General features: G+C 43.5%; 1 protein-coding gene across 4 annotated transcripts in view; it reads left to right on the forward strand.

The window, feature by feature from the left end:
- Positions 1-15,195, forward strand: part of ITGB4 (integrin subunit beta 4) — a 65,374-nt gene that overhangs the window by 33,661 nt on the left and 16,518 nt on the right. For all 4 annotated transcript variants that reach the window (XM_040438794.1, XM_040438795.1, XM_040438796.1 and 1 more), the window contains exons 9-23: positions 1,726-1,815; positions 3,029-3,151; positions 3,257-3,424; positions 3,638-3,714; positions 4,501-4,712; positions 5,532-5,635; positions 5,785-5,883; positions 6,953-7,082; positions 7,214-7,336; positions 10,272-10,378; positions 11,107-11,140; positions 12,288-12,473; positions 13,706-13,809; positions 14,558-14,616; positions 14,888-14,911. In XM_040438794.1, the coding sequence (XP_040294728.1) occupies positions 1,726-1,815; positions 3,029-3,151; positions 3,257-3,424; positions 3,638-3,714; positions 4,501-4,712; positions 5,532-5,635; positions 5,785-5,883; positions 6,953-7,082; positions 7,214-7,336; positions 10,272-10,378; positions 11,107-11,140; positions 12,288-12,473; positions 13,706-13,809; positions 14,558-14,616; positions 14,888-14,911 (1,640 nt within the window). The remainder of the gene's footprint in view (positions 1-1,725; positions 1,816-3,028; positions 3,152-3,256; positions 3,425-3,637; positions 3,715-4,500; positions 4,713-5,531; positions 5,636-5,784; positions 5,884-6,952; positions 7,083-7,213; positions 7,337-10,271; positions 10,379-11,106; positions 11,141-12,287; positions 12,474-13,705; positions 13,810-14,557; positions 14,617-14,887; positions 14,912-15,195) is intronic.

The following is a 15,195-nucleotide window of genomic DNA, read 5'->3' on the forward strand; positions in this document are numbered from 1 at the left end:
GGGTCCAAAATCTATGTTGTACTTCACAGACTTTCATTAGGTCACTGGTTCCATTGATCCCACTTCACTGTGAAGTTTCTTTGTGTATCCATCACAAGATGCCTACCATGTCTTTTAGGGCGCTCTTGGACGGGCAATGTTTATGCCCAGGTGTTTTCCAAGTTTAGAACGGACAGCACCCGGACTGAACAGCAATCTACCCAATGGAATGGGTATATTTAGAGAAAATCTCAGCATGTTCTTTGCTATTTCCAAAAAACTAATCCAGATGACTCTATCCATGAGCGGCCCATTTTTCAACTCATCCATGTTTATAGGGATTAACACACAATCTATCCTAGACCACTATGATCCCCAAAATCTGAGTTGAAGGAGTTTTACTTCATAGACGGCTTTTTTTGTCCGCTGTTATCACTGGGAAAAGCCACACTTGGTTTTGTCGAGACCAGAACAAAAGCCTCTTGTAATTCTCCATATGTACTAACTTAGGGAGTGGATCACCCGTTGTGATGTCCATGTACTCCAACAAAGTTATGTGGAAAAGGGTTATCCTACCAAAGGATCGGGTCTTCCTCTCTACCCTATGCTGCTCTCACATAAGGTAGCATTGGGATCGTGCAGGAGAAATACATTGAAGGGGACACAGCAATACACCAGCCCTGTGCCCCCTTTATTCTCAGGATCAGTGCAGGTCCCACAGGGCAGACCTCCACCAATAATAAAGTGATAGCATATCCTAGTGTATTAACAATACATCATCAAATTATAAGATGGAAATACATCTTTAACATATCTATTTTAGGAACATTAGTTGATAGTAACCAATCAAGACTTAAAGGCTATGGACAGCTTCAGAGGATTTTTTTTTATTGTGTTTTACTCATTTTGAGCTGAAAATTATTTTTTTCAGTTGGTCTTTATAAAATAATTTCAGCTGGTTTTGTGTTACAGGGGTTAAAAATCAGTCTGTTTGCAGAATACCACTTCTCAGTCCTGTCAGCTGATGGCTCATGTGAAGCCTTATCTTTTGACGTCATAAACACTCATTATAGCTGAACTCTTAGCAAACTGAAGAATATAGCCTAAATAAGTGTTTATGAGGTCAACAGATCAGAAATAAAGCTTCACATGAGTCATCAGCTGATGGGACTGAGAAGTGATACTCTGCAAACATACTGATTTTTAACTCCTGTATCCCAAAAACAGTTGAAAATTTTTAATAAAGACCAAATGGAAAGAAAAAAAGATTTTTAGCTCAGAATGAGTAAAAGGCAATCATAACAAAAAATGCCCTGAAGGTGTCCACGGCCTTTAATCTTTTTTTACACATTTCTTGTAAATCCATTAAACTACCAGAACACATACGGTATATTGTTTTTGTATTGTTTTTATTATCTTATTAATCGGGTACATTCCCTAGATTGTTGCAGCAATGTCCCCCATTGTTCCATTTATCTGAATGGGGTTGTTTTGGTGCCAAGCACGTTGATTTCTGCAATGCCCATTCAGACAGGTAGGACAGTCACGAAAATTACTGCAACAAATCTGTCACACGTGAACATACCTGTAATGTTACATTAAATTCTATACAAAGATAGGAAAAGCATGGAAGCTGCAATGCTCAGGTAAAGGGTTTGTAGATCCACCGTGTCTCTCCATACTCTAGTGAATGGTGCGCCAGGCTGAATATCATGCTCCAGGATAATTAACAATTTATCTTCACAGAAATTAAGCAAGTACTTCAAGGTGTCTGAAATTGGAGAACTGCAGGAGGACTCATCTAACATTGTGCAGCTCCTGGAAGAGGCTTTTAAGGTACAAGAATTCATTACACATGTAATTCTGGACAACCTGCAGTATATTCTTATGGCAGTACAAGAATATGTTAGCTCCTGACCTGTGAGGGTCCGACTCCCCGCACACCCACCGATCAGCTGTTCACTGCAGCCTCCAGCATTGGAATTAGCACTGTGAATGGAACAGGAAGCACAGCGCCGTTCAAAGGATAGTGGCCGTGTTGGGTTACTGCACCTCAGCTCCCATTGAAAAGAATAGGACCTGAGCTGCAGTAACTATGCCTGACCACTACACTTTGAATGGCGCTGTGCTTCCTGTTCCATTCACAGTGCTAGTTACAACGCTGGAGGCTGCAGTGAACAGCTGGCTAGTGAGGGTGCGAGATGTCGGACCCTCACAGATCGGATTTTAATGATCTATCCTGAGGATAGATCATCAATATCAGGAGCCCGGAAAACCCCTTTAAGGTTCAGTCCCTGATTGTGTGAGATTAGGAAAGGGTCTAGTATTCCTTTTATATTCCGCCAGAGACTGCCATTGCTCAGAGTGCCCATTCAGGCCCACAACTTAAAGGGGTTATCCCATGATTAATTAAAAAAATAAAACTCCAATATCGTATAGTACATGACAATCTCTTTCCAAAAAAACTTAGAACCAGCCCTGTACCTCACAGGGATCCAGAGATTTGCCCATTCATTGCTCCAATTGCTCTACTCGTTTTATTTCAGGCTGGCAACTCAGGGCATGTGTCCTTTCTTAAGGGGGCGGTGCAGTTGAAAGATGGAACTGAGCATGTGCTTCCATCTTAGTGAGCAGGACAAAGAAATTAGAAAAAGAGCAAACAACAGGTGGCGCTATACAGATAGATTTCAGTGAAGAACTCGGTGGCTATACAACATTTTTAATTGCATGAAATTACAAAAATATTCAGATCCAGGTGCTGGTTTGATAAAATGTAGAATATTTTTCATGGGTCAACCCCTTTAAATTCTAAATTAATCTACTCAGAAGAACTACAGATGTCGCCCTTGGTTAGATGGAATCCATAACCCCAGCGCTGTAAGACAACAGTGCTAACCCCTGAGGCATCATACACTTTTCTTCCAAAAACATCACCATACTTGTTCATGACCTGTAAAAAAAAAATCACATTTTGCCTTAGTTGCCCTTTTTGGTCAACCTGATTTCATTATTGAAATATGTATGCTAACTCATTATACTTTACTTTTAGCAAATCCGCTCAAGGATGGATATCAGAGATGATAACACACCTCGTTCCATGAAAGTTTTAGTCTCATCAGAGTCGGCTAAATTGACAGAGGCCGGATCTTTCCAGGTGACCCGTGGTGAAGTGGTGAGTGTCACAAGTGGGGGTAATATTCTGATATGTTTATTCAAAATTATTACGATAAGGAAGAGGGAGATGGCATAAGGGTTTACTCCAGTTCCTTTTTTTTAGGGGACATTTAAGGTAAAAGTAAATGCTCTAGAGAAAGTTGGCAATCAAAAAGTTTGTGACCTGCCCCCTCAAGACCAGTCTGGCAACATCCTCCTTAAACCATCTACCTTCACAAATGGACTGGAAATTGAAGCCTCAGTCATGTGTGACTTGTGCCCCTGTGAGCTGGTAAGTGTAGGCGGCCTAAAGGGGTTGTCCCACAACATTAATCACCTATTAACTGGAGAGACGATGAATACATGATTGCCCGGACCCCATGATCACAAGAATGTGGGTGCCAAATCCCTGTTCCGAAGGCACTTCAATAGAGCTTGTCTTGGCTGTATAATATAATACATTGGAACCTAAGCTTTTTCACCTTTTGCTTTCCTTTGTCTATAGCAAAAAGAAATGAACTCCCCAAAATGCAACAGGAATGGCCACTTTGCCTGTGGACGTTGCGAATGCAGAGAACCCTGGTGAGTCCAAAGTCTTGCCCTCTATGTAGCTGCAGATGTTTCTATGTCCGATGGCTGGGGACCTTGGTATTAGGTATTAGAATACACTATGTCACAAACTTACTTGTCGGGCTCCAGCGTGGAGATCTCCAGCATCAGGCGTGTGCTGGGGGAGATTAGCAGTGTGCTGATTGCTCAGCTTCTCTATTCCTATGTGCTAGTGTTAGGACTAATGAGGTGCCGAGCCATGACCTATCAGGTTCTGATCCAGGGACTCTGTGCTCTATTTAAACCCTTACTGGCCATATACCAGTGCCAGTAATAGTCTTGTTTGGGTTCACTAGCTAGGTTCCTGGTTCTTGGATTCATTTGTGCTTTTGACCTCGGAATGTCTTTGGACAAGTCTCTGTCTCAAGTGATTTGCACTGTGCATCCCGTCTGATATTTGTTCTCGGCTTCTCTTTTGACTATTCTCGGTCTCTCATTTTTGTGCGGCGTTCTCCGCATGGTTCTGTCCCATTTTCGTACGACTTTCCCTGTGTGTTGTTTTTGTCTCTTGGTGTTTGTCTGTCTCTGCACGTTAGTAGTATAGGGACTGTCGACCAGTTGCAATCTTGCTGATACTGCAAGTAGGTAGGGAAAGAGGGCTGGGTTCTAGGTCAGGGGTCACTATCCGCATCTGTCCCTACTTACAGGCGTCACACACTATGTTGTTTTTTTTTTGCCATCTTGGTAGTAAGTTATATTTTGTAAAACAGTTTTTGGGAAGACGAATGCTATGTATCTATGATCCTATATTTGTTACAGGAGAGGAGAATTCTGTAACTGTTCATCTCTGCAAGCCATAGACAGCCAGTCATGCATTGCCCCCAATCAAACAGAGATCTGCTCAGGAAGAGGAGAATGTCTTTGTGGAGTCTGTCAATGTTACGGCGAGTCCCCAAACCACCAATATCAAGGAGACTTCTGCCAGTTCAACAATTTCGAGTGCCCACGCACAGGTGGCTTCATGTGCAATGGTAAGAGGAGGGTGAGGCAGTCAGCATTTGCTGCCTGTTAGCAAATCATATGATAGAACATCATACAAGTTCTCTTAGCCCGGTCCTACACATTAGAATTATGTTGGCCGAACCTGCCCATTTCGGTGACTTTGGACGACCACTAAATGTGTATGGGGCCTCCCAACTATCTCCGATGGCAGATGTCAGGAAAGAGAAGATTGGGTTGTTGGATTTCAAGATGACCCACCCCTTTTGTTCTTGGGAGAAAAGACACCATCAGAGAAGTCTAGTAGCTGCTTACTCCCCTTTCCCAATTGAGAACACATGCACACTTGGGTGAAGGGGACAGAGGGACATAGCTGCTGACCGACAAAATAGCGACCTTATGTGTATGGCCAGCCTTATAGACACGTGGCTAAAAATGAGATATGGTTTGATGTTATGTTGATTGTTAAGTAACCTAATTACTGTTGCCATTTTACATATTTAAATCAGATTTTTATTATAAACTTTTTTATTTATTTAGGTGTCGTATGCTATTTGTATGTGAGTCCCCATATAAAATACCCCTAAAATATGTCATAAATATTTTTACAATGTTGCATAAACCATAGCTGATATTTCCTGTTTCGGCAGCTCACTTTAGCTTTTCTGTGTAGACAGGGGAAGAGTCAGCAGAGACATCTCATTATAATTAAGGGGCATTGATCACAAATGATAGCTGGAGGCTTAGTTAAAGCAGGATATAAACATTATATATTATTTACACAAATGACCCTGGTTTCTAGGGGAGGCTGCTGTACTCATCGCCACCTGTGTCCTTCTTTGTAATTTCAGATAGAGGCCACTGTTACATGGGAGGCTGTGCGTGTCAACCTGGATGGGAAGGGGCTGGATGTGAATGTCCAACCAGCAATCAAACCTGCCTGGATAGAAATGGGGTGAGTCTGTTCCCACAATGTCCTATGCTTAGATTTACAATGGTAGATTGCAGAACATTTCTCAGTTTTTTTTTATTACAAGGCCATACAATTTTTGCATCTCTACATGATAACTGCGGGTGAGGCTGACGTAATTTCTTTCTCTACAGGGCTTGTGCAATAACCGAGGGAAATGCATTTGTGGACGTTGCCAGTGTGACTCCAAGTTCCAGTTTACAGACGGGCTCTGTGAATTTAGCAGCTCCCTGGTGTGTATGCCGCCAATGTAAAGATCATGCTTGTGGCAAGAATAGGAGTCAACTAAGAAAATGCTGCAGCCGGCATAATAAAACTGGCACAGCCCATTAGGCCTTTTTAAGTCCTTACTCTCCCTTCCGGGCACATACAGGAATGTGTAAATTTTGTGACAGAAAATAAAGAATGGCGCATTTTACGACTCCCCTTGTTCAGGAAACTTTTAAAAACTGATGGGGTACAAGCCAAAAATGTCCAAGATTTACTAATAGTTTTGCACTCTGCACAGTCTAAAAATACAAATCACAGTCTTAACATTAGACAAATTTACTATTCTGGTGCATGGAGCTTTGTAAATTTCAAGTATTGTAAAATCCTGCGCTAGATTTACGATAGAATTCGGTCCAATTTATGATAGAATTCTGCCCAAAAATGTTTGTGTGCCCGAATTTTGCTTATGCACCAAAAATATTTTGTATACTTAATTTACACCACCTATAAGTTGGCTTAGTTGTACTGAAAAAAATGCGGCAAAATTTTGGTGCATTTTTTGAGGCATGGAGGTGTATGTAAGCCATACCCCCTTTTCTATGAAGCCCCATCTCCTTGTCGAGTGAGGCATAAAATTTGTTTTGTTTGTAAATCTGGCAGAAATTCCAGCTGTCGGCTGGACAAAAACCGGTTGCATGCAACCGTTTTTTTTCTGGCCAAAACCCGACATATATGTCGGAAATCGGACAGATCAACACCGTACCTCATTGCAGTCAATGGGGATCTGGCAGTGAAGTAGAGCAACGCCTGATCGATGAGATCCAGCAAGCGGCTGTGTGCCGAAACAGCCTGACGGATCTCAAAAAGGAGATGTGAATGAGGCCTAAGGCAAAGCATGCACGCCATTTTCCTGGTACAAATTAACAGTTGCATTTTCAATAGTAAGCTCGCACCAATCCAATATATTTTTCCCATGCCAGGTAATCAGGGCTAGATTTAACTATAGGCACATACGTTTAAAAACTATATGGAATTATTTTGGAGTTTTTGGTCTTGTGATGTTTCGATGTTTTTCGTTCCATGTCCAAATAGAGACTGTTGGGAGCCTGTGAGGATGTGAGAACATGTGTACAATGCCAGGCATGGGGCAGTGGAGAGAAGAAGGGCAAAAAATGTGAAAACTGTGAATTTAAGATAAAGATGGTGGATGAACTCATCAAAGGTAAATTACCGAATTTACATATTTCTATCGTTTAACCATCTGATACCGGAGCTGGACTCCTAGGACTCCTGGTAGGTCTGCTTAGGCTTTTCCTATGGTCACATTTACTGACTGCCGTGTCTCCATGCCAGCTGATGACAGAACTGAGAAATGCTCATTCCGAGATGAAGATGATGACTGCACCTATCATTACACCGTGGAAGAAATGACCTCTATGTCGTCAAACTACACCGTGCTGGTCCAGAAGAAAAAGGGTGAGATGCACATAACAGCCTGTATCCGGGCTCTTACTTTCTGCTTTCATACTGAGGGTATATATGACCCCTAAACCTAAAATGATTATATAATCCCCCACTATATATGACCTAAACCTAAAATGATTGCTATTCAGGCTGTATGGCAGCCGTCAGGTATTGGGATGCATTAGTTGCACCTATGTTCCTCCGACTACAAGAAGTCAAATAATAATAATAATTACTGACAACCTGTATTGATGGAGATTTATCAAAACTGGTATAAAGGAAAACTGGCTTGGTTGCCCATAACAACCAATCAGATTCTACCTTTCATTTTTCACAGCTCCTTTGGAAAATGAAAGGTGGAATTTGATTGGTTGCTATCAGTTTTCCTTTACACTAGTTTTGATAAATCTCCCCCATTGTGACTAAAATGCATTCATTATTCCTGAGAGCAGAAGATGAATTTGTTTGGGTGATAATCAGCAGAAGTACAAATTATTAGTGAATCGGGAGCAGTACAATGCTGATACTGTATATCACAGGAGGGAATCAGCAGGTCACTAAGGCTAGTTTCACACCTGCGGCTATCCTCTCCGGCAAGCTGTTTCGGCAGAGAATGCCAGGAATCAACCATAGCGTGGAGAGGTTTTTATTCGACCGATTCCCAGCATATTTCTGCGTAACGACCAGATCTCTGCCGGAGTCGATTATAGTCAATGGGGACCAGCGGGCAGGTGGCAGTATCCAGCCATGCCGGATCCTGAAAACTCTGGCAGGCTGTCCTATGCCGGAACAGCCTGCTAGAAAGGACAGCCGTAAATGTGAAACTAGCCTAATCAGAATAGCTTCTAAAGACACTAAAATTAAAGTCTCTGTACAGTACCCTGTACAAGTGTAGAAGATGATGGGATTAGTTTTCGTGGGCCTTCAAAGGGATTTTCGCACCATAATAAGTTATGGGCTACCACCAGGCTGTGCATTCATGAGTGTGGCGTGACCAATGGACCCTCACCAATCCCTAGTGTGTGGCTGGTGGTAGCTTTATGGATGGCTGGTGGTCCAGGTCAGGCTGTTCACCCTCTCTTATCTCTAGTGCGTGGCTGGTGGTAGCTTTATGGATGGATTGGTAGCATTTCGGACGTTAAGGAGGGATCCACATGGGATTAGGGTCACCCCTATGTCAGTTCTCTTGATAGTTTTGGCGGGAATATATCCCGCCAGTTTTAGTGTTGCCATCTCCGGGCTGATTGACTGGGATCGCAACATGGATTTGATTGGGGTTGCCAACACTTGGGCAACCTTTATTCTATTGGTTAAAAGTTTGCCTAATGACAGTGCTGGATATTCTTATTTCTTTACCTTGGTGACAAGGCTATGATTGGTTATGACTTAGGGGCTTGAGGGAATAAATATGTGGGTACAGTAGAAGCAGGGACATTACCTCATCTGATGGTAGCTTTATGGGTGGATAGTCCAGGTCAGGCTCTTCACCCTGGCCAATCCCTAGTGCATGGCTGGTAGTAGCTTTATGGATGGATAGTCCAGGTCAGGCTCTTCACCCTGGCCAATCCCTAGTGCGTGGCTGGTAGTAGCTTTGTGGATGGATAGTCCAGGTCAGGCTCTTCACCCTGGCCAATCCCTAGTGCATGGCTGGTAGTAGCTTTATGGATGGATAGTCCAGGTCAGGCTCTTCACCCTGGCCAATCCCTAGTGCGTGGCTGGTAGTAGCTTTATGGATGGATAGTCCAGGTCAGGCTCTTCACCCTGGCCAATCCCTAGTGCATGGCTGGTAGTAGCTTTATGGATGGATAGTCCAGGTCAGGCTCTTCACCCTGGCCAATCCCTAGTGCATGGCTGGCAGTAGCTTTATGGGTGGATAGTCCAGGTCAGGCTCTTCACCCTGGCCAATCCCTAGTACATGGCTGGTAGTAGCTTTATGGATGCATAGTCCAGGTCAGTCTCTTCACATTCCCTTATTGCATATCCTAGTAATATCACTTTGTATGGCAGGAAAACCTTATTTTAAATGCTTGTTCACAACTTTGCAGTCTTAAAGCTGTCTATACATTAGGCATTTCAGCTGGCCGTGTTTTGTATGATGTCCACTTACAGTTGGCCTTTGAAGGTTGTCGTTTTGGAGGACAGTGCCATAAGGTGAAACAGCGATTCACCGATCTCACTGCGCTGGTCTGAGCTTCCATTGATAAAATATAGAGCTGTCATTCGATATGTACGACTTTACAACTACAGGCCAACACAGCAGATTCAACAGATATCTGCATAAGTCAGAAATAGAATCTGTCACATTCACCTGCAGTGATGGCGAAAATGGTCTAAATTGGGTGTTTCAGTTGTCAATAATCTCTAGTGTATGACCAGCTTTAATGAGTAATGTAAAAAATGAAAAATCATACGTCATCTAGTAAATGACAATTTCTTTTTAACAAAACTTAGAACCAGCCCTGTACCTCACATGGATCCAGAGATCTCCCCATTCATTGCTCTGCTAAATTTATTTGATGCTGGCAGCTCAGAGGGCGTGCACTTTCTCAGAGGGTGTGCCCTGTCTGCGGCAGATGGTGCCAGTTGAAGGATGGAGCTGAGCATGTGCTTCCATCTTAGTGAGCAGGACAGAGAAGTAAGAAAAAAGCAAACAGCAGGTGGCGCTCTACAGATAGATTTCAGTGAATAACTCAGTAGCTATAATGAATTTGTAATTACATGCAATTACAAAAGTGTTCAGATACAACCCCTTTTAAGGTGGAAACACTATCGGTGCTCCTTGATCACTTGCTGTTTCCTCATCTGCCCACACTCCTCATCTAGGTTCATGATAGTATTTTAGGTATCTACATAAATAATGAAAATACTGATTTATGTTTAATCCCTGCTCCTGGTATCACCCTCATCATTTCACGTTCACAGCACCGTTTCCTTTCTGTATCTTTAGAGTGTCCTCCCGGTGCCTTTTTATGGCTCATTCCTCTTCTCATCTTCCTGATGCTGCTCCTCGGCCTCCTATTGCTGCTCTGCTGGAAATACTGTGCCTGCTGTAAGGTAAGAACAGGGCGGTATACTTGTAACTAGAATGCATCTGCTTTGCCCGTTGTAATCCTGCGGCTCATGACCTCTTTCTAGAAACTCCAAGCATGTGGGGTCATACTGTACCTCCATTTGCTTCTGATATAATGGCATTCTGTGTGGCCCCCAGACATCGGGTCACGTGGTGGCTGCCTATATCCATGTTCCATGTCGTAAACAAGAGTGGTGCACATTACAGGAGCGGGGACTAATGATGCACTGTGTGGCCATCTCTGAAACCCCCCAAAATTGATGTCATCTGTGTGCCCTCCACATCCGTGTGGCTGTTCCGCAAATTAGAGAACGTGTCCTATTCCTGTCCGTTTTGCAGACAAGAAGAGTCATTGCTACTGATGGGAGCGAGAAAATTGCTCAGTTGTTCTTCTAAATCCCACAGAAATGAATAAAGCATTCTGGGAGTTGTAGTTTCTGAGTAGCTGGAATGCTGGAGGTTGCTGATCCCTGCCTTAGAAGATGTAAGGGTTGGATTTAATAGTCCTGAAATCAGTTCAGTTTACATGAATGCTACACCATACTGCACTGCAGTTGTAGCAGAGATGAACTTGCTTTTGACTCATTTGTGCACCGATATAACTCTGGGTTAGGGTCATGTATATGGAAACTGTATGTTACCAGGTTTGTGCCCTGGTCACTTCATTGTCCCTGTATTTCAGAAATGAATCATGACTTGTTTTTTTTTGCAGGCGTGTCTGGCTCTGTTGCCCTGCTGTGGACGAGGTAATGGGCGATATTTATATGTATATATGTATGTATGTATATTGTACACAAAGGAGGATTACAATAGGGATTTTTGGGTCGGCCGCCCTGGGCCTGATGCTGCTGAGGGGCCCGGGGCGACCATCAATATTCCTGGGCAAACATCCAGGGCTTGTGCCCCATATGTGCTGCCCAGTGCCTTGCGTTGGAGTACCATGGCGGGGTACGGGAGCCCATGACTTCCCTCCCCGCCGTTCACTCTCATAGGCAACAAGCCTCTAGACCTGAGCCCTATGAGGCCCTAGAGCAGCGCAGACAAGGATCTCATTGCATCTGCCTGCGTTGGGATGTTGGCGGTGAGATAATGTCATAGTGACTGCCCGCGCTGGGAATTGGCAACACAGGCCTCAGGTCTGCCTTTTAGTATACTTTGTTTTTGTCGTGGGGCCGAAGCTTCAGAAACAGCCCCTTTGGGCCACCTAATCCGCCCGATTCACATCAATTCTGCTATACGCCACAAATATTTGTAATGTAATGTATTAATGTCCTATATAACCGATGCAGGAATTGTAATTACCCCTTCACATGATACATGGCAGGAGGACAGATATATTATAGTGGAGTCAGTATGGTATTCTTTATTATAGTGTAGGTTCAGCTTTCCATCTCTGTTATTGGATCGTTCCTGTTCCTGAACTCTGGCAAAAAAAAAGGATATTAGAGAATAAGGGAATGAAAGTATATACAGTGTATGCTCCATACTAGCATAAGTGGAGTCCGAATGAAAGACAAAATCCAGCTCAATCTCGCAGAGGTAAAAACCGCTACTTTATTGAAGCGGTATAGAAATACAACCAGGAAAAACAATCTTAGTCTACGCGTTTCGGGTACCAAAAAATGGAAGCCCTTACTCATGATTGTTTTTCCTGGATGTATTTCTATACCGCTTCAATAAAGTACCGGTTTTTACCTCTGCGAGATTGAGCTGGATTTTGCCTTTCATTTGGACTTCAAGTCATCCGCATCCAGGTGCGGTGTTCCGTGCTCACAGCAGGTGAGAGCAGCACTTTTCTATTTGCTATGTGGTAGCAGAAGTGTAGGTAATATATAGGAGAATGATTGAATCCATCCATGACAGCAGAACTAATCAGTATTATGTCGTCCGCAGGTCGCGCTGTAGGATTTAAAGAGGACCACTACATGCTGCGCCAAAGTCTGATGTCGTCTGACTACTTGAACACTCCGCTAGTACGAAACGGAAACCTCAAAGGCGGAGACACTGTTAGATGGAAGATCACAAACAACGTCCACCGTCCAGCTCCATCACCAGGGGATCTAAATCCTAAAGAGCTAGGTACAAAAATTTAACTGAAGGCTCTACAGTGATATATATTGTGACACAGTAAAGGGAGTTGTCTGGGAAAACTGGTATTTTCCTCCCAGCGTGTGCTGCTGCGCTGACTTGCAGCCAGGTGGGGTCAAACACTGGACTGGATTTTAAGTGCCGGTCCGGGGTTTGGCAACACCTAGCTGCCTTTAAAAGACAGCTGGGTTCAGAAGAAGGAATCTCTGTGTTGGGATCTGAGGCTTGTGCCGGGGTGGAGGGCTGAGACCCATGTGAGGGGAAACAGGCCGACTAAAGCCTGCTGATGGACTTTTTGTGGCAGAACAGCCTGCCTAGTCTGAACTTACACTAATACTGCAAAGTGACTTTTTGCTTGAAAGTGACTTTTTGTTTTGTGAACTTGCTAATGTGTGAATAAACACTGAACCTTTTCATTTAAGAACTGGTTGGTGCCTCTATATTGCGTCCGCTTATCCTGTCTATCAGAGTAAATCCCCACTATATATATATATATATATATATATATACACACACGGTGAGTCAAAAGTCTCAGGACACCCTTTTATTTCAGAAACGAAAGAGGAAATGAAATATCTGAATACCCTGAATACCGCAGCAAGTAATGGGTGAGGGGGCCTATCTTAGGCTATGTTCGGAACGTGGCCACCATTTTGAAAGCTGCCATAAATGGCAAATTTTTCCCATGGGAAGGGGGTCATGCCGGGGTCATGCCGCATATCAAAGAAGACATTTTCTCAGAAATCGATTGCCACAATCAGATTTGCAATATCTCTTGTGGTTCAAAAGTTATCAACAACAAAAGTTGCAACAACAACCAGGAACTTTCCCTGTGATGCACAGCTATTTGACAGATCAATTTGTTGCACCTGGTGCTGAACACAGAACTTCGAACTTTGATAACTTTTGAACCACAAATCTGATTGTGGCAATCAATTTCTAATAAAATTCTTTCTTCTAAGATATGCGGCATGACCCACTTCCCATTGGAAAAATTTGCACCTTATAGTGGCTTTCAAGGTGGCGGACATGTTCCAGACATAACCTAAAATATAGACCCCCCTCACCCAATGAAAGGGTGTCCTGAGACTTTTGACTCACCCTGTACATATAAAATGTGTTCATTATTTATTATTGGTAATAATTATATATATATATATGTGTGAAAGGGGATGAAATTCTATCAATGACTTCTGAAAAATAATCCCCATTTCATTTTGTAGTCCCATATGGTGTCTCACTACGGTTGGCTCGACTTTTCACTGAAAACCTGTCCAAGCCTCAGTCGCGGGAATGTGATCTACTACGCAGAGAAGTAGAAGATACGGTGAGTTGGGAGTTAAATGAAGACACTGAATAGCCATTATAATCAGGGGCAAAGCTATAGGGAGTGCAAATGTAGGAGTCGCTACTATGTCCAGGATCCTGAGGGGATTCAAATACCCCTCTGCCGCATAAGAATACAGCATCATACCTCATGCACATGGCCATTGCCTGGCCGTAGCTGTATTGCGGCCTGCAAACAGGGGGTCCGCAATATGCGGGCACCAGCCGTGTGCTATCCGCATCACAGATGCGGACCTATTCACTTGAATGGGTCCGCAATCCAGAGCTGCTGTGCGGAACGGAGGCATGGAAGCACTACGGAGTGCTTCGTTGAGTTTCTGTCCGTTCCCCTGCACTAGAACATGTTCTATTTTTTTGCGGTGCGGACGGATCATGAACCCATTCAAGTTGAATGGGTCTCGATCCGTCCCGGCCGCCGCACGGATGTTGCCCATGCACTGGGGACTGCAAATTGCGGTCCCCAATGCACGGAACGGCCGTGTGCATGAGGCCTTATAGAAAGCACATGGCAGGTGGGGAGCCGGTTACAGATTTCTCACTGGGGCCCAGGGTCTTCGAGTTATACCTCCGATTATAATCCACATACTTTGCTTCAACTTGTTCATACTAAAAAGCTAAGAATATATCGCATCAGAAATAATAGACACTTCATTTTTATGGGGAGAGGTCACTAGGAACCTTGGTCAGGAAATCTGGATACCATAATTCCCATTTTTTATCCTTCCCAGCTGAACGAGGTTTACAAGGTCATCCCAGGCACTCACAAGGTGAAGCAGACCACATTCCGGTAAGACGTCCACTGTTCCACAAAATCATCTCCTCCCAAAATATACTACGACATAAATACAATATACAGTGAAACTTCTCCAAAAGATGACCTCATTGAGAAGAACACCACGGATCCAGGTTTTCAATCCCCTCCTATCCTACCTATATTGGCCTACTGTTTTATTGGACCACCAAAGACCATTGTCATTTTGGGTGGCATTCTCAGTGCATTACAGTCTATTACAAATATACAATATTAAATTTACTCTTCTGTTTGCTTCTCCTCGCAGGCTGCAGTCCAACGCTGGCAAAAGGTACAATACTTACACTTATAATTTAGTGAAATTGTGTTGCCATATAAAAAAGTATTGAACATCTCATGCTTTAAGGCAGGGAAGCTCAACCCGCGGCCCTCCAACTACAACTCCCACCATGCCCTGCTGTAGGCTGATAGCTGTAGGCTGTCTGAGCATACTGGGAGTTGTAGTTTTGCAACATCTGGAGGGCCGCAGGTTGGGCATCCCTGCTTTAAGGGGTTGCCTGGGAAATTAATGTATGACCAGTGGTGGTCTAACCTCGAGGACTCCAACAATTAATA

Source organism: Bufo bufo, chromosome 6 (assembly GCF_905171765.1).
Source record: "Bufo bufo chromosome 6, aBufBuf1.1, whole genome shotgun sequence".
NCBI classification, from domain to species: Eukaryota; Metazoa; Chordata; class Amphibia; order Anura; family Bufonidae; genus Bufo; species Bufo bufo.